Source organism: Poromitra crassiceps (assembly GCF_964638095.1).
Source record: "Poromitra crassiceps genome assembly, chromosome: 20".
Lineage (NCBI taxonomy): Eukaryota > Metazoa > Chordata > Actinopteri > Beryciformes > Melamphaidae > Poromitra > Poromitra crassiceps.
Genome location: NC_139637.1, coordinates 11851654 through 11874153, shown reverse-complemented (window position 1 = coordinate 11874153; position 22500 = coordinate 11851654). Strand labels below are relative to the sequence as shown.

The window sequence follows — 22500 nt, the reverse complement described above, 5'->3', positions numbered from 1 at the left end:
AATGTAAGTATTTTATTTTTTGCTCTTAATTTTGGATCCACCCGTTCCTGTGGGCAGAACAAGCGAAAAATAGGGATGAATATAACGTTTTCAATTAGTGGGGATGGGGCGTTCTCCTCTGTTGCAATTCCACTTGATTCCACCTGAGCTGGTATTTCTACATTCAAAATGTTTTAATACTAGGAGGTTTGATCTGACTTATATCCCTTTCAGACCCGAGGTCCAACCATGGTTATACCCAGGTTGATTTGGGGTTTGAAAGGTGTTACAGTCGTCCCGTTCTGGCTGTTTATCTTTTGATCTGTGGGTTTTGCTCAGATAGAGGCGCACTTTATACGTCTATATCACCTCTGTGTCCATATGGCGCCTTTTTGTCCATAGGGGGCTGCCATAGGCGTACTTAAAATGGCTGCCGCACCGGCGCACTCCAGGGGCCGGTTGCACCAACTGGTCTTAACTATGCCTGGTCGTAACTCCTACGTCGGTCTTAGTTAAGACCATGGACTTACGCCTGTTGCACCAACACGGCTTACTCTGGTCTTAACTACGCTGGTCATAGCAATGCGCGTTCATGTGAATTGTCGGGGAATGCCCTCTGATTGGCCCACATGTGCCTCGCGCCGTCACCCACTACTGTATGTGCGTCACTACACCCTCCCTCCTCCCACCCCCCTCCTCCTGTGGAAGCCCCGGGGGAAAATGGCGGCGCCCATTAGTATCAGGCAGTCTGAATGAAATTGAATGTAACGTTCCCAATTCTATGTATTAAATTCTAAAAGAATTAACGCCAACATTTGGGAAGGCTAAGCCACACAAGTAGTTAGTTATAATCTAACGTCGTGCTTTCAAAGACGGCGAACTGGCGATGTTACGACGATGACGGTCAAAAAGGTCTCCGCGGAGATCTCTGTTACAGGCAGGCTCTACGCCTCCTCCTGACGAGGCGTAGGAGTTACGCCTGGTCTTAGTGAAAATAAGGCTTAAGTCGTCTTGGTGCAACCGGCGTAGCTGTAGGTCGTAAAGTTACGACCAACTTAGCTTAAGACCAGTGTAAGACCAGTTGGTGCAACCGGCCCCAGAGCTCCAGTGGAGCTCACACAGAAGATGGCGGCTAAGACCGCGTCACACCTTGTGGATAATTTATACTAAGTCTATGTCTCGTTTTGCTTTGTTTTGTCATTTTTGTCCTGTCCCTTTATGACTTTATGGGACCCCTTTGACCGTGTGAGGACCATCTTGGATTCCTCACGCATCCAACCGGCGGTGATGGCCCAGTGTCAGGATGCTTCTGGAGGCTGTGATAAGGCCACGTCAGTTAAAGCCATGGTGGCGAGTGGGCCTTCATCTCAATCAATAAACAGCCCCGTTCATTGCTTCTGTTCATCATGTTATGGATCATAATGCCAGTCAACCCCTAGACACGAGAGGATAAGAGCCAGAATTGGAATTGAGCATATGACTGGGCCGATCCTGTAACAAAGGCTTAACCCCTGTTGGCCGACTTGCCGTCAAGGGTTCAGTGGGTGGTGGGGGAGATGAATGGAGGAAGCGTCGGTGAAGAGATTGCGACTCTTCTCGCCCCTAGCTGGCACCACAATGGTGGAACGAACTCACTTCGGTCAGGACGGCCGAATCACTGCCCATCTTTCGGCGGAGACTAAAAACACCTTTTCAGGATCCACCTGGGCCCATCTTGAACTAACATCTTTCTCTCTCTTCTAAAAAAAATAAAAATAAAAATAGAAATAATCCAACTAATGTTACTCATTCCTTCTCAAACTCCTTTCTACAAGTGCTACTCCATTCCTTCAAAGAGTAGCTGTCATAGATTGTGTTGCATAGTTGATTTCTCTACTGTTGACAACATGTGATATTGTAAGTCACTTTGGATAAAAGCATCTGCCAAATGACATAATGTAATTTAATGTCAATTACAATGAGACGGGACTCCCACTGAATATCAATATGACTCACACCATTGAGGAGAACCAGGGACCTGGTAGTCCTGTGGCTCTCTGAGGCCTTACAGGGCTTTAACAGGGAGGAGGGAGGGAAGAAGATAATGAGGGATGGAGAGAGAGAGAGAGAGAGGGAGGAATGGAGGAAGAGAACAGCTCGGTGGCCTGTTTGAGAGCGCTGAGAGGGGACAGTAATGTGCAAGATAAACTAATGGATTATCATTTGGAAGTGACAGACAGTTCCTCGCAGCAGCTGCTGCACACTTACTGTCATTGTTTTGCAGCAAGATGGCCAGGATCTCACTGCAGTACAGCTTGTTGGCATCAAAAGGCATCTTTGCCTGAGAGAGAGAGAGAGAGAGAGAGAGAGAGAGAGAGAGAGAGAGAGAGAGAGAGAGAGAGAGACATCCAATTACCACTACCCATAAACAATAGTTCAGTGTAGCGTAAGCTTTTGGTTGAAATGACTAAATGATAGAATACAGGTTAAAAATAAAATCCACGTAATTTCTAAATTCTTGAAACACATCCAAGGGGATTGGGAGCAGGTGCAATGAGTGTTTCCCCTAGAACATTTTTCAGGCCTGGAGGGATTTCGAAACGTACCCCGACCGCAACGGTGGGGGCCCTCGCTGGGGACGCTAAACTTTTAGCTAACCTGTTCGCATCTATGTTCGCAATGGCATCCCAAGTATCATCATACTATTATGGGATGCGATGCGAACAGTTGTATTATGGGATGTGCGTTTCCCAGGCAACGACACACGTTGACACGTTTTGGAACAGCGCTGCACGCTGGCACGATGCTCCTAAAAGCAAAATGCTTATTGTTTTGAATGATTTGGCATCTTCTATTACTGTCAACACCAGTATTGTTGTATTGTAATAATATGCCGTAAAGGTTTATTGACATTTTGGGGGAAGCAGAAAAAAAAGAGGAAAAAAGGGTAAAAAAAAAAAAAAATCTGGCCTGGCGGGGGCGCCATTGGCCTGGCGGGCCCGCCAGGCCTGTAGAATGGTAGGGGAAACACTGAATGACCTCATCACATTGGGAGCAGGTGAAATGACCTCATCATTACATCAGGAGCAGGGGAAATGACCTCATCACATTGGGAGAACTTTCCATTTGTTTGAGGAGCTTCTAGGACTGGATAGTAAATTAAATGAGCTGTGAAGATGGAGCCTTTGTATTTTGCACTGCAGGTGATTAAAGGAAATAATGTATAGCAGGGGTTTTCAAAGTGGGAGGCGGGCCTCCACAAGGGGGCGGGCTCCAAGCAGTTTCAGGGGAGGCTCAGTGAATGGAAGTGAAACAATATGACATTAGTTCATTAGTTATCAAAAGGAGACTAGCCTAAATGTGTGTGACTTTCCCAGAGTCAGAAACAAATAAATGCCTTCAAACAGACCTTTTTTATGTACAGTATTTGGTGCAGTCTGAAGTATGTCAAACAGCAATATCAGGCTATCTTGGCTCAATTGTTGAGTGCTATGTGATCAAATAACAGAATCATGATTATTATAATCTAGGAATTGAGCGAGGGTGGGGGGGTGTCTTTTTCGAAGCTTTGTCTGCGGGGAGGCCCACAGTCCCAGACTTTGAACCCCCCTGACGTACAGGACAGAGTGGCAACATGTCTCACCTTGATTCTCTTGAGCAGCCACTGCATGAGGCCCTGCTGGGCGGCCTCGGTGCACAGGCCCGGCCGGAACTCCGCCATGTTCTCGATGATAGCTGCCGGGAGGGAAACACACACAACATTAACTCATTAAGTGCCATAGACGACCTAACTCGTCTTACATAATCCAGCGCTTAAGTGCCAAGGACGGACTAACTCGTCTTACATAAAGATTTTTTTTTTTTGACAGTGGGACATCAATCAACCCCTTTTACATCTTCGAGATAACTATTTGGAGCAAGAGCATGTGTGTAATCTATTTTACCGACCACTAAGTGGCGACAGAGACCGAGAGAAGTCACAGCCACGGGACCCAAAAGCCACAAAAGCAGCCGCCGCCCGGACACACACACACAGAACGGACAGAGATCCCTTCCCCCCAGAGCCGCGCAGCAACGCGCGAACACACACACACACACACACACACACACACACACACACACACACACACACACACACACACACACACACACACACACACACACACACACCGCGGAAGCAAGCCATTCAAGGAAATGGCGACGCGATTTTACAGTAATCCATTTCAGACTCGTCTTGCCCGACAGGCAAGCAGGCAGGCAGGCACGCAGACAGACAGGCAGGCAGCACAACGCGCTTCTGACACGCCCGCTGAAGCCAGGAGGAAGGAGGAGAAGACACACGGAGGGAGGAGTTTGAATGAGAGGGGTGTTTCCTGTTGTTATGGAGGAAATTACTGTTCAAAACTATTGTTTAGAATGTCTGACGGTCTTACTGATGCCAAAAATGAATGGTTAAAGTGACTGTTTCACAAAAAGCCATTTATCTCTGAATAAATTTCCAGACGCTGAAACCATGCTGTACTCAACGGCTAATATCTACATAACTACTAACTCTGCAAACTAACTCTTTTAGACAGAGAAAGCACACATTCTATTAGTTATTTTTAGATGATTGATGTTCATGAATTCTTAACAGAAAAGAATCCTCGGCTGTTCTAAAATGAGCCAGAATCGTCAAAAACACCCCTGGCACAACTTACCTACAGGAATGAAAACATGGCTGGCATTCAATGTGTTAAGAATGGAGATTAGGGCTGGGTTAAAAAAATCGATTCTCCGATTTTGAATCGATTTTTATTTTAATCCTTTGATATCGATTCATATGTCCAGAGATCGATTTTTTTAATTTAAATTTAATTTTTTTTTTTTTTTTTAATAAACATAGGCTATAATATTATAGGCTGTGTGTGGGAGTTGAAACATAGTTACAAGTTGACGTTTATTTATGTTTGGAGTTGAAACAAAAACATAAATACTGTAGGCTACATAAATGGAAATGTTTGAACATTAATATCTACTTTTAGAAATTATATAGGCTGAAATCAAATCACTGTGCATAATTGTGAAAGTGTCTTTATTGACAGATGAAAAGGCTGTTATTTACCCTTTGTCACCACCTGGTGAGTAAATATATGTGTAACTAAAACCATTAAAACTGACAACCGGTCCGCAACTTTTTTTGTATCTACCGGTCCTTGGCGCATAAAAGGTTGGGAACCCCTGTGTTACATAACTGGACAGTCATGTAATTCAGGTTACAGCTCAAAAAACATGTTTTAGTATCTCTAACCAAATCGATATTGAAATTAATCGAATCGGAATCGAATCGGGATTAATCGATTCGGAACCTTGTGAATCGGAATCTACCGGTAATCGATTCTTGAAATTTGAACCAATACCCAGCCCTAATGGAGATACTGCGATTGATTGAGACACTGTGGTCAGGAGCTGCAGCAGGATTGAGACACTGTGGTCAGGAGCTGTAGCAGGGTGGCCTAGGGCTAAAACACACCAGGAGAGAGAACTTCCCGGCGGAGATCAATTAGGTGGCATTCACACACCCGACGTGCTTTTTTCAGTCAGAATGCTATGGAAACCATGTTGAGAGCGCTTCCATTGTGCACAAAACACAGCACACGGAGCGGGGTTTTTTGTGCTTCGTTTTGTTTTCCCCTGCAGTCGCAGGGATAAGATCATCAGTTTTTTCACAGAAGACTAAAGAAACCATTCATATTTAAAAAGCTGGAAGGAGATACATTTATTTTTATTTTTATTAAAAATGTGTCGATTATAAAGAATAGTTGGAGATTAATTTTCTGTCGATCGGCTAATCGTCGCAGCTCTAGAAGGTGGGGAAGGTGAGGAAACGGGAGAGATGGAGAGAGAGAGACAGAGAGAGAGAGAGAGAGAGAGAGAGAGAGAGAGAGAGAGAGACATAGCATATGGACATGGTAGATATAATTGGGAGAGAATGGAAAGAGGACAAAAAAGCACAAGAGCCAAAAACACATAACATGGATGACAGAAAGAGCGAGAGAAACAGCCAACGGGAGGAAGGGATGGATGGAGAGGGAGGGAGAGAGAGAGAGAGAGAGAGGGAGAGAGAGAGAGAGAGAGAGAGAGAGAGAGGAGAGAGAGGGAGGGAGAGAGAGAGAGAGAGAGAGAGGGAGAGAGAGAGAGAGAGAGAGAGAGAGAGAGAGAGGGAGAGAGAGGGAGGGAGAGAGAGAGAGAGAGAGAGAGAGAGAGAGAGAGAGAGAGGGAGAGAGGGGTGAAGACGAAGACGAAGATGAAGACGAGCCTTTATCTGCCATTCAAACAGAGCAGACAGACAGACAGACAGCGTCCTGGAGGACAGCAGGCTCAGAACACAGAGCAGCCAAGGCAGACAAAAGGCTTATTCAAGCTTGGAGAGCTCCCTTGATAGCACACACCAACACACACTCACACACACACACACACACACACACACACACATACACACACTCTAACACGTACACACACAAAGCTGAATGAATAAAAGATGCACAAGCACTACTCCCTTGGTATGACATGCACACACACAGACACACAGACACACAGACACACAGACACACATGAAAAGCCCCCGACACTCGGCCTCAATCTGGCAACAAATGCAAAAATCATCTAAACAGACTTGTCACAAAAGGAGGCGAGAAGCAGACAAGTCTGATTTATGCGAGGCTGCTTTATGCGAGGCTGCTTTATGCCAGGCTGCTTTATGTGAGGCTGCTTTATGCCAGGCTGGGCGATATGGTTGAAAAAAATATCACGATAACAGAATAAAAGAAGGATTTTTCTCAACATCAATACATATCACGATATGGTTCATGTATGCAAAATCATGTTAAAGTAATCAAATTAACGTCTGTCTCATTGAACCAAATGGCAAATTGTGTGTTAGGTTGGGATGCCAAAGAAAACATACTGCAGAAATGTGTCATGATATTAATATCGTTATAACATCATCATCACGATATAATTCCGCTGAAAGACCATAAAGGTAATTTTTTTTTTGTCATTAAAATTTTTATTGGGATAAACAATACAGTAATATTGAATTATCGTCCAGCCCTAGATTGAGACTTCACATGCTATCTGCTGGTCTCTGCTATGTGTCAATATTAAATCCCGTCAAAAACATGACTGGGACTTTCTACGTCCTCTTTAATGACTTTCAGGGACTTTCAATGGGACTTTCTATGTCCTCTTCAATGAGGCCTAGGAGGAATCCAGCCCTGAGATTGAGTTTTCTTTCAAGGCGGCAAGTGGCTCCTTGTTTACCAAAACATCCAAAAGAGACTTTGGGGGCTTCTGTTGGCCGTCATTGGAAACGTCTAGGACACTTTGTAGCCGAGGGACACGCCGTTACAGCTCAAAGCGTACACATAAAGTGTGTGCAACACAGACGGAGGTGGAATAGTAAGGAGGCTGTGTCCTCTGCCTGATGTCAGAGCAAAGTCCACGGGGATTCTCTCCATCATGGTACCCAAGGAAGGCTCCAACCTTAGAGGGACAACTCTCTCTGGAAGAACCTGTCAGTTTCTCAACACCATGTAAGATAGGGTCTTACCACCAATTTCCTAAATCTTCAAATGTTATTCAACTTCTATTTTTACCCAGGTCTGAGTTTAATATATCCATGGATGGAACAAGGTGCCTTCATCCCAGACAGTGTCTGAGAGACGCACGCAGACGTTCTACACACAGATGTCCCCGATGTTTTGAACATGATTTAATCTAGAACAGTGGTTCTCAAATGGGGGTCCGGGGACCCCCAGGGGTCCGTGGCACTTTGCCAGGGGGTCCGCGAAATGTTTTCAGGAAAATAAAAATAAAAACTTTTTTTGTGTGTGCAAAAGCTTCATAGTTCAACGGAAATATTGTATGCTTTAAATCTAAAATGGCTCATGGATTACATTCTAATCTAACAAACCTATCAATTTAAAAGTCAAGCACGTTACCGTGGAAACAATTAAGCTTAGCCCAAAATCACAAATCAGAATGAGGGGGTCCCCGGTATATTTTCTATCTTGTAAGGGGTCCTTGGCTGAAAAACATTTGAGAACCTCTGCTCTAGAAAGCTGCACAACCACTGGAGGTGTGTCTTCTAGTCTAGTTCTGAACTGATTCTATTATTGATCACTGAATAAAAGTGTCATTTTGTGTCACAAAATGAAGTTTGCAGTCCAGTCAGAGCCCTGACCTCAATTTGATAGAAAATCAATGGACTGATCAAAAGATGAATGAGTATTGCAGAGCGGTCACAATAGCAGAATTCTTTACTTCGATGACACTACTAAGTTTAATGTGTAGAAGTTCTACACTACTGAGATACCACGGCGAACAAGCACATCCATCCAGCACTGTCACAGATCAGTGCTCTTCATTTGAATCAAAGGAACCAAGGAAAGCACCATACATTCAGCATGAATATTAATAGCTAACTTTATAACATATTCAACTCTGCAAAGAGAGAACCAACTATATATCAAGAACGGGGACAAACTTTGCAACGATGTCTTACAGAAACTAGAAGGGCACTCGCTCGGAGCGCGCAGCATAACTCTTTATGATATAAATTCATACTACACCTGACATTATGTACTGTAGAGTCAAAGATGAAAACAGATTTTTGTATATATAGATAAACTTGTTTGCTGATTTTTTTATATATTGATGGCTGTTTGCTGATCAGTGACGAAGGTCATAGGTCACCAACTTTTTCATTTGCTCGCTACATCACTACATCATTTGCTCGCCGTTTCCCAGCGCTGACCCTGTGAATTGGCAGATACAGTACAGTACATCTCCTTACCCAGTGTGTTGTAGACGCCGTCAGACTCCTCTTTCACCTGTTCGTCCAGCCGCTCCATATTCTGGACCAGCAGCGCCACCACCTGACCCTCCAACTACAGACACAGAGCATGGGCTTGGTTTAGATTAGATACAATCACTATAACGAGACTACAGATTTCACTTTACCACTCCAAGATTCGTCCGGAAATAAATGCGTCCGTTTCAAATGATGTAACCGTCACTGCCCACATACTTCTATGCTTCTTTCACGCTGGTATCATGTTAAGCAATACATCTACTAGTGGGCAGTAGAGAGTCAAGTATGTGCACGTGTGTGTGTGTGTGTGTGTGTGTGTGTGTGTGTGTGTGTGGTACTGCCCCCGTTTTAACCGTATGATATCACAATGCCTATGTCATCATCAGCGATGTCACAATGCACAATTGCTCAAGTGACATCACTGATGACATCACTTCCGGGACAAAAAGTGAAACCGAGAGCATTGCCCACTTGCTCGCTTTTATAATAGATAGATGTGGCGATACACACATCTATGTACTTTTGATGACGAGATAGTCAGACAGTGCTTCTATGTATGTAGTAATGTTATAAGGTTTATATAGAGTTATAACGCTTTGTTGAACAGCTGATTTGTATGGTATGTCCCTGTCTCAGACCCAGGCATTTCTTAGTTATTATTCCTTCAAAATATAAGACTAAAGACTTACCAGCCGTCAATTTGATACAGTATTACACCTCTGTGTGATAATAATAATAATAATAATAATAATAATATTAATAATAATAAGTTTAGGCACAAGTTTCCCTGACATCTCTGAAACTTTTTGGATATGTATTGTTTTTTATCTCGCAACTCGTCCCCGTTTCCCACCGTATGAAGCCTGTCAGCCCAAATCTAATCTCCATATTTTGCAACATGATGTGACGTTTGAGTAGACAACTGAACCGACAAACCCATTCCACGAAAAGAAACAATGAGGAGTAGCAGCAGCGTGGTGAACGTTCACTTCAAAAAGCCGCAGCAGCAGCCTTGGCAGGAGAAACTCCACTCCTGTCTGCTGCGAGCTTCTCCGAGCGCGGCCGGCCGCGTTTCCATCAGTCAAGTCGAGATTGGGAGAGTGACCCGCACCCAAACGGAGTCGGCGGGGTGTCGACCGGCCGGATAAAAGCACTATTATAGATGAAAGAAGACGGACAGTTGACAGGGATTTATGAGCCGCCGGAGACCATCGTGGATCATTTGGATTGGTCTTATCGAGGAAAACCACCTGGCCTTCTGGCTGCAAGGACAGAGGAGCTGGCAGCGTTACAGAGAGGAGGAGAGACAAATGGATCCTAGCAACACCCTCTCTCTCTCTTCCTGCTGCAGCTACTTCCCCTGGCAGGCAGGCGCTGTAAAGGAGAACACGGTCTGCGTTTCACACACACCCGTCTCCACGCCAAGAGTTTGAGGCCAGGTCTTTGACACTCCCCCCCCCCCTACCCCACCTCCCATATCTCCCATCCTTCCTGTCATTCACCGTCATCTAGCCGATAAAACAAAAAGCCATCCTGTACAAAATGATCTTCGGTAAAGACAAATAAGGATGTGCGGGGGGTACGGTGGTAAGCTCTGTCGCCTCACAGCTCGAAGGTCCTGGGTTCGATTCCCACCTGGGACGCTGTGAACGCTGAAGGAGTGCGTGCCCATCCGTATGTCCTCGAGTGCCCACCGCCCGGGTGGGGTCGTCAAAAGGGCCTTTCTGTGTGGAGTTTGCATGTTCTCCCCGTGCCTCCTGGGGGTTTCCTTCATATAGGAACCCCCCTTCACCAAAAAAATGAAATATCCTGTTTGCTAATGTGGTTCCTCCTCTGGTTGTTAGGGGCGCCTGTTCAGAGGGAGGGGAACTCGTTGGAATAGCGTGATCCTCCCACGTGCTACAGTATGTCCTACCGGTGAAGCTTCCCCTGTCAGGTGAAAAGAAGCGGCTGGCTAACTGCCCATGTCTCGGAGGAAGCATGGAGCCAGTTTTCGGCTCTCCCCAGATCGACAGAGGGTGGAGCAGCAACCAGGATAAATAAATTAAAAATAGCACTAATGGGGGATAAAAATGGGATAAAAAAATCTTTAATAATAAAGGTGTGCTCTCACATCAGAGAAGACCGCCCGGTCTGCCATCACGGGTGGGACAGCAACAGTACTGCCAATCACCTTGATAAATGCCACTGGCGAGTGCACAAAGCTTGGTGCTTTGAGATGATTTGTGCGATCCCAGACTCCGTGCTGAATGAGTGAGGAGGTGGTCACTCACTGGTCCAGGCAGGGCCACACATCCTCTCTGCTATTAGGTCTATAAAGACATCAAAGCCCATTGTAGTTTGACCTTAGTCTGGCATCACTCTAAATGTCAGAAAACATGACACGGTGCCAACAGCCTTCTCAGCTCACAGACAGCCATGATGATGAGAGAGAGAGAGAGAGAGACAGACAGCCATGATGATGAGAGAGAGAGAGAGAGAGAGAGACAGCCATGATGATGAGAGAGAGAGAGAGAGAGAGAGAGACAGCCATGATGATGAGAGAGAGAGAGAGAGAGACAGCCATGATGATGAGAGAGAGAGAGACATGATGATGATGAGAGAGAGAGAGAGACAGCCATGATGATAAGAGAGAGAGAGAGACAGATGCTATCATTATCGGGACGACGCGACATTGTGAGGTCTTGTCGTTTTTGTTCCCTTAACTAAGCTCTTGTCACATTGTAAGATTCAAACTTACATTTATTTAACTTTAATTTCACACATAATTGTCATAATAATACCCCAATAATACACGCAAATATCTAGAACGAAAGTAAAGAGATTAAAGTAATAATCCTAAAACCATACAAGAAGGCACAAGAGGGCAAAGAATTGTTTCTACATTCGTGCCAAAAGTAGATCGACAATTTTGATAACAATAATGAAAAACAAAGCCGTATAATTTTAGTCAATTTTTAAAAACGTATACCACCTACTTCTTCTTTCTTTTTTATACAAACCCAGCAGCACTCAATAGTATTCCTCACTTAAACCAATATCCATTACTCAGCTTCTATACAAACATGGGTTTGTAAACGCATTTTCCCCCCAACAATGTGGCAAGAGTCTCAGTGAGCAAACCGAGACAAAAGCCCAAAATGTCTGCGTGCTTTAGATTCCATAATGAAGACTAAAGGAGCGACCATCTGTGCGTGCGGGGTTTGGGTGCCAGAGCCCGGCTCGATGTGCCAAATCTAAAAAGTGCTACTACACACAGAGCCCAGCGCCAAGGCACCGCCAAATCTAAAAAGTAATACTACACACAGTTCATAGATGTCATCAAACACTGGTTGGAAACCCTCGTGCTCACCAGTGCGTCTACGAGGACCTCGGCCCCCTCCTCGCTCTCTTGGAGTGTGTCGATATCGGTCAGCTCCTGCAGCAGGTCCACCACCGCTATGGCGATATGTGGCACTGGCTAAGGAGAAGCAAGTCCAAGGAGACCACAGTGGAGACAAATAAAGTGAAGCCAAAATATCTCACTCCCGCGGGCTGCCATCTTGCCTGTGCGCGACGTCATTTGGAACCAAAGTGTGCACAGTAGAGTCGCGCTGAGCCCCGTTCATCTGTGCCGTGCGGTTTGAAAGTGGCTGAGTGGCTGTCACAGCTGTCAATCAGCCCTCTTTATATCGTCAAATAACTATTTAAAAACTTAACTTATCCGAAAAATGAGCACTTGAATATACATTTCAGTGATAAGACCACCTAAAATGACAGAAAGAATATTTGGGGAAAATGTATTTAACATTAACTCATTGAGTGCCAATGACGACAGCTGTCGTCAATTCAAATACTGACGTAGAGTGCCAAAGACGACGATTGTCGTCAATTGCGTTTTTTGACGGGGGGGGGTCCATCGAAGCCAGATCTATGTCCTGTAAAATTTTGGGACATGTTGAATGTCTATAACCTATTTTACCGAGCCATTAGGTGGCGACAGTGCTCTCCAGATGACAGAAGTGTCAGGAATACAGCCTGACAAAGCCGTGATCAAAGACAAACCGCGCTCATGCTGCAGCCCAGAGCCATCATGTAGATGGCTCTGGGCTGCTTGCCAACAGCAATCAATCCGCGCACACAACTGCAGCTCCTCTGCCTGTCTGTCTGTCTGCATATAGTTTCTCAACACATTACCCACCAGAAAGGCAGCACCCAACGCCGAAGGGCCAACCCTTACCTGCAGTCGCGTTGGGCATTTCCTTGTTGCTGCTGTGAGCTGCCAGGAGCCGCACGGCGCAAAAACAGAGGCTCCGAATAGACTTTGTGCGTGTGGGGAGGAGTTTGCAGCTGACTCGGGGAGAGGCGGGGAGAGGGGGGGACAGGGGGGTGGGGCACGCATGCACCACAGAACTAAACCAGGTCACATCATCAGAAAATATTAGCTAGAGTCAGTGAATGTGCTTGAAATAATGCATTTCACAAAAGGCTGAATATCTCAGCTTCCTGATAGAAAAGCATATTTTTGCTGTTTTTGACCTATCTTCTCCGGCTGATAACTAAAGAACGGAAAATGGTATCAATAAACTTTTTTTTGCTGATGATACAATAGAGTCTCCTTGTTCTTTTTGCGTGTTCGGTGTTTACATAGTAATATCACACAATATTCTGTGGGCCTCGAGAAATCACTGAAAACGCTCTGAAACTCTGGCACTGGGAGCGTCCGTTCTCCAAAAGTGGCTGGCACTCAATGAGTTAACCTTGATTTTTTTTTTTTTTTTTTTTTAGTTTGGCTCATGTCCCATCAACTAACATGGAGGGGGTGAGATTTTATACCAATACTGCAGCCAGCCACCAGGGGCGATCGAGATGTTTTGGCTTCGCTTTTGAGGAGATGTCATGATGTCCATATTTGTATACAGTCTATGGAATAGACTTGCTTGCCATTAAGACTCCAGAGTATAAATAAAGGAACACACAGACGGACTGAATCCACCAATGAGTGAAAGGATATCGGTGTTCTCGTGGCTGAGGAGGCCCAGCAGAGAGTGGACGGCGTTGAGCTCCACCAGGAGGTGGTAGAGGTCCGGCATGGTGGCGATCACGTGCATTTCCTGGACGATGTCGTTCAGATCCAGCTCCGTCTCCATGAACCTGACCGAGGACGGAGAACAAGAAGATGAACGAAAACCAGCTGGGTTTCAAACTGATCCTCAAAATGATTTACCACACAGTCACATACCATATTATGACATAGTTCAACAACAACAACAATGAACAGTAGAAAGGTTCTGAGAGATATTACAGGCAAAAAATCAGTCACTGTTATCGATTACTAATTTAAAAAAAAAATCTCTGGGAATGGCTGACAGGACCAATATAATTACCCCCAACAGCAAATTATGCGTGCATCTATTTCTGAAATGCCATAAAGACAAGGTGATGTTTAATTAGCCTCGATAAAGGTAGGTAAGATTCAGCTTAGCTCCTCCTACACACGCCTCTTTCTGGAAGATCGGTCTTAATGACATCCTGAAATAGGACTGAGAGAGGAAACAGTCGCTCATTCTCATTAGTGCGCTCACTTCTCTGGGTTGTCCGGAAACTTAATCCTCAGCTCCTGGTTTTTGTACGACCTTTTCTCAAAGGTCAGGATCATTTTCTTCACCGAACTCTCGTCCACTGGCTCCGCCTGGTCAATTAGCAGAGAGGGCAATAGAGAAAGATGAGGGGGACAAAGAGGAGAGAAAAAAGAACAGAGGCCTTCGTTAAGAGAACGGACGCCTTCGTTAAGGCCTTCGTTAAGAGAGCAGAGGCCTTCGTTAAGGCCTTCGTTAAGAGAATGGACGCCTTCGTTAAGGCCTTCGTTAAGAGAACAGACGCCTTCGTTAAGGAGGCCTTCGTTAAGAGAACAGACGCCTTCGTTAAGGCCTTCGTTAAGAGCACAGACGCCTTCGTTAAGGCCTTCGTTAAGAGAATGGACGCCTTCGTTAAGGCCTTCGTTAAGAGCACAGACGCCTTCGTTAAGGCCTTCGTTAAGAGAACAGAGGCCTTCGTTAAGGCTGCAGTAGCAACAAGCAGAGCTCGGGGCTACGCCGACTTTGCGGGCGGAGTGGAGTGAGATGTACTGTAAGTGGAATGAATTAAACTGAAAATGGAGCACGTTTGACCCCCTGATGGCTTAAAAGCGTTGGCCAGGTAGGTGTATGAAATGGAAATGCTCTGACATTTATGGAACATTACAGCACTTTTCTCGGAGTAGCTCTTGACAGACACGTTGGGAGGATTTAAAAGGCTGCCCATGCAGGAGAATAAGAACGAGGACAGAATGGAGTGAACGCGTTTGACAAGTGTGGGTTTTGTAGTAAGTGCATTACATATAGGGACTCACACTGGTACCAACAGGAGGGTAAAAAAAATCACTCTTCCTCCTTTCACCGCATCCACTGCAGGATCGCCCAGGTCCCCCCAGAAATCATAATCACGATTATTGTTGACTGATATTGAGATCACGATTATTTAACGTGGATTACTCATTGACTTTGGCAACATCATGCATTTGCAATTTTTTTTAACACTGGATGTCTTTGAACTTTAAATATAATGTAAGGGAAAAACAAGGAAATGAATGAAAATAAAAGTATTATTATTTTTAGATCAATAAATAATATATAAAGTAATAATAATAATCGTTTTATCTCGATTATCTTGTTTTCATAATTGTGGGAATCCAAAATTGTAATTGAGATTAAAATCTGATTAATTGAGCAGCCCTAAGTCCACCTACACCAAGTTCATCTACACTACATGGTGTAGTAACTACACCCTGGCTGCAGCCAATATGACTATGTCTTTCAGAGGCTGTGGCAGGCCCATTGTTCAAGCTAGCGTGAGGATACATAACATATGAAACTAAAAGACCTAAGGAATCCATTGGTACCAAACAAGGGGGATAAATAATGCTGTGAATTTAGGCTAAATCTTGGTGAGGAAAAAACTGCCATGGCCAATTTCAAAGGTGCACCTTGACTAATAACGCAAAAGCAGTGTAACTAAACAAATTACTTTCTCTAGGGAGTAATTAAGTAAAGTAAAGCATTGCTTTTTTTAAATAATGTGTAATACATTACTTTTTGAGTAACAAAAAGTAACATGTGACTGAGATACCAGTCACATATGTGGAAACTCTGGTATGATTCTCTTTGAGAAGGTACTTTTGTTGTTTTATTGTGCTCTTATGTGCTTTTTGTAATTGTGTATGTGACATCTATGGACCAAGTGTCTGTCAATAAAGGTTTGATTGATTGATTGAACCCCCCAACCCTGCTGTACGTGTACACAACAAATACATACAGATTTGATACATACAGTACATACAAAGATACACACATCTAGCATCCCACCTGTGCTTCATGTACTCACTCTCTCTCTCACACACACACACACACTTATAAATACACAAATACAGTACGTACGTATGTACGTACATACATACATACATGCATGCATATACACACACATGCCTGACAAGCCACCCATCTGAGGTTAATGTTACACATACACAATGTCATGTCATATGCTCACACACATACACACACATACCCAAATGGGTTTGCGCTCTGACCTACCTCAGGCTCATCTTCATCCTGGTCCATCAGTTTCTCCAGGATCTTCTTCCTGTCCCCTGTCAGCTCCTCTGCGTCCACCATCTCTCCTAACCCTCCTCCTCCTCCACCACCACCACCACCACCACCTCCACCACCTCCTCCTCCTCCACCACCACCTCCACCTCCTCCTAATGCTGACAGCTCCCAGTGTCTAGCCGGCTCCCTGCTCCCCTTCTGCTGCTTCCCTCCTCTGGACTCCTCATCTCCTCCACCCGCTCCATCCTCCTCCCTGGGATGGGGACGCTTTGCTCCTCTGTCAGGCTGCCAAGTGAAGAAAGCAAAGAACTGGATGTGAAGATGGGCGATAGCCATAAATGTAGCCTACCGTACCGAGTCCTGAGTGTCCAAATTATTAGGCACAATTGCTCTCATCTCATGAAATGCACTGACCAGTGACCACTGGTATACGCTTTGATCCTGTATGTCATCTTGTCACCAAACTCAAGCAGGAAATTCCTTGTGTATATTGTAATTGTACCTTGTGACTTGAATTGATTGAGATTAAGCTATGCATCAAATAATGACAAGTACCCTCAGTGCCTTCTGTTCTCGCTTGCATGGAAAAACTATCCTGCAAAACTCCTTTCAAAAAGCTAGTCATTTAGTATTGCCTTGCTCCTTGCAAACAAACTTAACTTAGAGAACATGACTTAATAGCTTTCCACAAATCCTTAGGATTCACTGTTCTGTTTCTCATATACTCTATCCACACTCACAGCAGCACGTAGTATTTAGAATTGGCTCATCTGTTATTTTCAGTCTACAGTATGCCAGCCTTGCCAGGTAAGTAGCAAGTGAACACTATCAATTTCTTCAGTCATCCTCTATTACGTGTGTACGTTTGCCAATAAGTAAATCAGCATTAAATGTACACATTCTTGAATGGAGTTTGGCAAGTTTTTTTAATCCAATCTTGAGTTCTTCACACAATATAGTAAACGTTATCGGGGCTATCTGTGTAGCTTGGAGACATAGAGATCACCCCTCTAGTTTCACAGTACACGGATGGTGTGTGTGTGTTGGTCATACTTCTTTTTCTAGGACTGTTGATAAACAATACTCAGTCACCACCTGTATAAGCTAGTATGGGCGTCATGTGTGGTACCCAGCAGCTGCAGTAGCGTTATTGTATAGAGTAGCCTGTGACACTAGCATGCTAACTGCCAAGTTACACTCACTGATAGACCTAGCGTTAGCCAGGGACAGAATTAAGTTTGTCTCTTGTCAAGTACGTTAGCAATAAGCAATGGACGCAATACACTGGCAGTCACAGGCAGGACAAAGTCGAAGTAATTAGAAAGTAACGCTAACCATTACAACTAACCTAACTAAATACGTAGCCTGCTTGCTAGCATGACAGAACATACAACCCAATGAACCCAATGAATGAAATAACAAGCTAGCAGGCTGACGAGCAGGATGAAATGCCTACCTGGTAGCTCAGGAGCTCACCGACATCCATTTCTAAGGGTTAGAAAAGGTAAATGTCTATCTGTTTAGAAAGAAATCAATGAGAGCAGCACACTTGTGAACCAGCCGGCTGCCTGATCCTTTTCCCACACGAAGATGCCTGCCGTAAAACGTTTCGTTCATTGTCGTAGACACTCATTGTCGTAAACTCCGACGATGTTGATTTAATTTTAATAGGCCTACCCTAACCCAACCAGTAGGCTAATCCAATGAACTCAATTGAACTACAATAATAGCTACTAAATAAATAGAATCCACCCCATTCGGTGTGTGTGTGTGTGTGTGTGTGTGTGTGTGTGTGTGTGTGTGTGTGTGTGTGTGTGTGTGCGTGCGTGCGTGCGTGCGTGCGTGCGTGCGTGTGTGTGTGTGTGTGTGTGTGCGTGTGCGTGTGCGTGTGTGTGGACCAGGACCCCCATTTGATGCGATTTTTAAGTGTATTAAAGACATTACCAAAATAGTTATACATTCTGTCATTGTGTTACTACTTTATGGAATTATAGTGAAAATAAATGATTCCCATTTTTACTGGGGGACCCCCTGGAACCCCCTCAAGGACCCTTGCCCTGGGGGGGGGGGGGGGCTGGACCCCACTTTGAGAACCACTGCACTAGTATCCTGCGTTCATGTGCTCCTATATTGTATTTACCATATTTATGAGTTGTGCACATGAGCGCCCTTCAATGACGTATTCACGAGTGGGAATTTCGGAAACTAGGCATTGAGCGCGCTTGATTCCTAGGCTAGCCTGCTGTGCGGGCTTGCCCGCCCTGCAGCTCGCCAAGCTGGTCCTGCAGCTCGCATACGCAGCTCGACCGATATGCAGCTGAGCCGAGCTCGACCGCTGTGCGGGCTCACATGCTCTTATGACATGAGTGATGTTGTCACAACTTCGCATCACTGATGACATCACAATTTCACTTATGACATCACTGATGATGTCACAATGCCTATGACACCATCAGTGATGTCACAATGCACAATTGCTCAAGTGACATCACTGATGACATCACTTCCAGGACTTTATGACATCACTGATGACATCATCACTGATGACATCGTCACTGATGACATCATATCATTAGGTAATTAGGGCAATCACCTAATTAGAAAATCTGGCTCCGTCAGTGGTGTTCTTTTTTACACCCCTGAAAGTTTCAACCCGATCGCATGTAAAACAGCATAGCTGTTATGGAGCCGGCACAAAAATTGAAACAGAGTTTCCGAGCAGGGATGTTGCGCGAGGATTCCTGGACTACAACAATGGCGGAAAGTATAGACTCTGTGTCACCAATTGACTGTAAAAAGTCATATATATCATTATTCTGTTCATAGCTATTATTTATTTTAGTAGTTGCACACACTACTTGCTTTTGGTAAGAAAACACCAGCAACGAGAAAACAACCTTACTTCTGGCGTCCATGTTTGTTGCTCTTTCCAACCAAGAGCACTTGAACGGTGTCCTGTCGTAATGACCACGTCACCACTGGTAAATACGATATATCTGAGGACATGAACGCACCAATAGTCTGCGGCCAAAAGCTCGTTCCGTGCCAACGCACCATGTCATTCAGCAGATGACGCCGGGAACAGCTCCAAAAAAACAATTCTGCTCTGAAAACGGGGCGTCATAGTAACGTAAATAAATGTGATGCGCTATGTAGCTACAAAAATAAAAGGATAAGCACTAACACCATATAAAACCATCCTTCTATTCTATATGTATATTTTTTTCCAGATTTTTTTTGTCCCATTTTTATCCCTCGTTAGTGCTAATTTGTAATGTATTTATCCTGGTTGCTGCTCCACCATCTGCCGATCTGGGGAGAGCCGAAACTGGCTCCATGCTTCCTCCGAGACATGGGCCGCTTCTTTTCACCTGACAGGGGAAGCTTCACCGGTAGGACATAGCACGTGGGAGGATCGCGCTATTCCAACGAGTTCCCCCTCCATGCGAACAGGCGCCCCGAACGACCAGAGGAGGCACCACTTCAGCGACCAGGATATTGCAGGTTTTGGTGAAGGGGTTCCTATATGAAGGAAACCCCCAGGGGGCACGGGGAGAACATGCAAACTCCACACAGAAAGGCCCTTTTTTGACGACCCCACCCGGGCGGTGGGCACTCGAGGACATGCGGACGGGCACGCACTCCTTTAGCGCTCACAGCGCCCCAGGTGGGAATCGAACCCAGGACCTTCTAGCTATGAGGCGACAGCGCTTACCACTGTGCCACCGTGCCCCCTTATAAAACCATCCTTCTATTGGGGACAAAGCGGAAAGGCCACCGGAAACACAGGGTCTTAGGGCGGATGCCATTCCCCGTAGTAATGGCTACCAGGCTCTCTCTCCATTGAGAGAGACTGGTGACGCAAGGTTACTGCACTAGGCTAGAGAATTAGTAGGCTAGGCTACACTTCTTATAGGCATAGTTAAAAATGCATAAAACCGGGGGGGTACGGTGGGGCAGTGGTAAGCGCTGCCCCACCGCATGGAGCCAGTTTTAAAAAATAAAAAGCTTTAGGAAAAAAATTCATAAAACCTGTAAATGTTTAAAGTGCTACACACCTCCGTGTTTATAGTATAACTGTTTATTTTTTGTCATATATAAACATATTCTGTCACTATTTATATGCAACATTGTGCCCAGCAAGCAGGGCAGACCTGCCACCTTCTTGAATTTTTGAGATGGGCCTGGTGAGGCTCCCCCGAGTTCGGCGGAGAAATCCGAGGGCAGGTGACATCACATGGGGCGTTCCAATCCTGACCTTTGAACCGTGAAATCCCCAGCTCCCAGTACAAATGGAATCGCCTAATATACACAAGGTATAGGTGAGGGAAAAAATCCCTAAATGAAAGAAAACAATTAGAAGTTATTATTTTCTCACCACACCTGGTAGGCTGCAGGGATGATTCCCATTGTCAAAGTCTAAAATCTTTCTATAGCAGGAGGGTTTCATATTCCAAGCTGAGTTATTGTGTTAGACAGGCAGAAAATCACCTTTTCAATGAGCCTCATTGTATGAGGGGTGCACGCTGGCATCCAACGCTGCCCCTAGTCTCTGTCCAGCGAGCTGTGACAGTAGAGCAGTGATACTCAACTTGTGGCCCGGGGGCCAGATGCGGCCCGTGATAGGGTGCCGAGTGGCCCCCCCGACCATTTTCTAAATTAGCCTTCTTGGTACGTGCTACCAGATGAGCTACAAGGATGCACTCATTTCTTTCCTTGTGTCTGAGTTTGTTTGTTTTTGTTTTTTGGTATTCTGAAAATTGAAAAATAAAATATTGGGGGAAAAAAACCTGTCTGACATATCGTGTGTGATGGATGGATGGACAAATGAACGACAACAACCCATAGTCCCTCCCCCCTAGTTCAATGTGGGAGGAATTTTTTATATATTTTTTTTATGGTGATGTTTTATTATGAACATGTAAGGCAAAATCAACAACCATGAAATCAATCAACTCTGATTGGCTCCTCTGCCGGGGGTGCCTTTGAAGCCTCGTTTATTACAAACGCGCTTTGTTCGACACATGCACTGATTAACACGTTCCACAAGCCCTGAAGGAGCCGGAGGCCTTTTCATACGCAACTGTCTGCTTAATGACATCCGCCATCTCTTACCCCGCAGATCTATTCTGGAGCCCCCGTAGCCTTTTGAAACTGAACAATACACATTTCACACAAGCTGTCAGGGTGCTGATTGCACGAAATCACGCGAGGTCAGTGTAATCATATCTACGCTGCCGGGGCTACGCCGAACATGCCGCGCGCGCCGGAACTCCAGGCACGCGATGGAGTGTGATGTGATGATGAGGAGAGAGGAAGAGAGAGAGGTGGGACGAGAACTGATTGCATTTTGCATTTCTCCCTCCTCCCTCAGTCAAGTAGTACAATCAGGAGCGTCCTTCCAAGACCCCCTCCAAAGCCTAATCAACACACTAATCAAGATGAAGATACCTATAGAGAGGAAAAAAGTGACCGCCTACTTCCTGCTTCAGCACTGTACCACCTGATTTTCATCCGCCATTTATTTTCCCATAGATTTGGTAAAAAGCGTATAAAAATAGTTTTACTTGGTCAAACGGTCCAGATATATTTAGAAACAGGAGAGACCGCATAACATTTAACTCGGACCAAAACGTAAAAAAAATTGCGGATTTAAAGAAAATAGTTTTTCGATGTCGTTTTTTTAGTTTTGGTCCGAGTGAAATGTTCTATGGTCTCTCCCGATTCTAGATATAGCTCAACCGTTTGGTTTGACGAAGTAAAATTATTTTTATACGCATTTTACAAAATGTCTATGGGAAAATAAATGGTGGATGAAAATCTCTGGTACAGTGATGAAGCAGGAAGTAGGCGGTCACTTTGCCTCTCTATTCAATAAAGATTTCCCAAACTGTGAAGAGTGAAGAGGTTGTGATTTATCACGGTACTCAGGAGTATCCAGGAGTGGCACCACAGCCCGGCAGTGAATCTTGCTGTTAGCCTCCATTCAATTTAGGCTCAGAAGAAGAATACTGGAAACTGGAAAATCCCACTTTGTTCTTGTTTTGAACGACCATAGGTGAATTT

At 44.8% G+C, this 22500-nt stretch overlaps 1 protein-coding gene across 2 annotated transcripts in view; it reads right to left on the bottom strand.

The window, feature by feature from the left end:
- ctnnbl1 (catenin, beta like 1) overlaps positions 1-18015 on the bottom strand; it is an 89216-nt gene extending 71201 nt beyond the window's left edge. Inside the window, exons 1-9 of one of the 2 annotated variants that reach the window (XM_083656366.1) lie at positions 17891-18015; positions 16569-16719; positions 16420-16505; positions 14377-14483; positions 13806-13945; positions 12165-12262; positions 8795-8888; positions 3602-3693; positions 2227-2299 (exon numbers count right to left, since the gene is read on the bottom strand). In XM_083656366.1, coding sequence (XP_083512492.1) covers positions 2227-2299; positions 3602-3693; positions 8795-8888; positions 12165-12262; positions 13806-13945; positions 14377-14483; positions 16420-16505; positions 16569-16719; positions 17891-17920 — 871 coding nt within the window. In that variant the 5' untranslated portion in view covers positions 17921-18015. Of the gene's footprint in view, positions 1-2226; positions 2300-3601; positions 3694-8794; positions 8889-12164; positions 12263-13805; positions 13946-14376; positions 14484-16419; positions 16506-16568; positions 16720-17890 lie in introns of those variants that run through there. The other variant, XM_083656365.1, reaches the window with a different exon arrangement.
- Positions 18016-22500: the final 4485 nt, after the last annotated feature.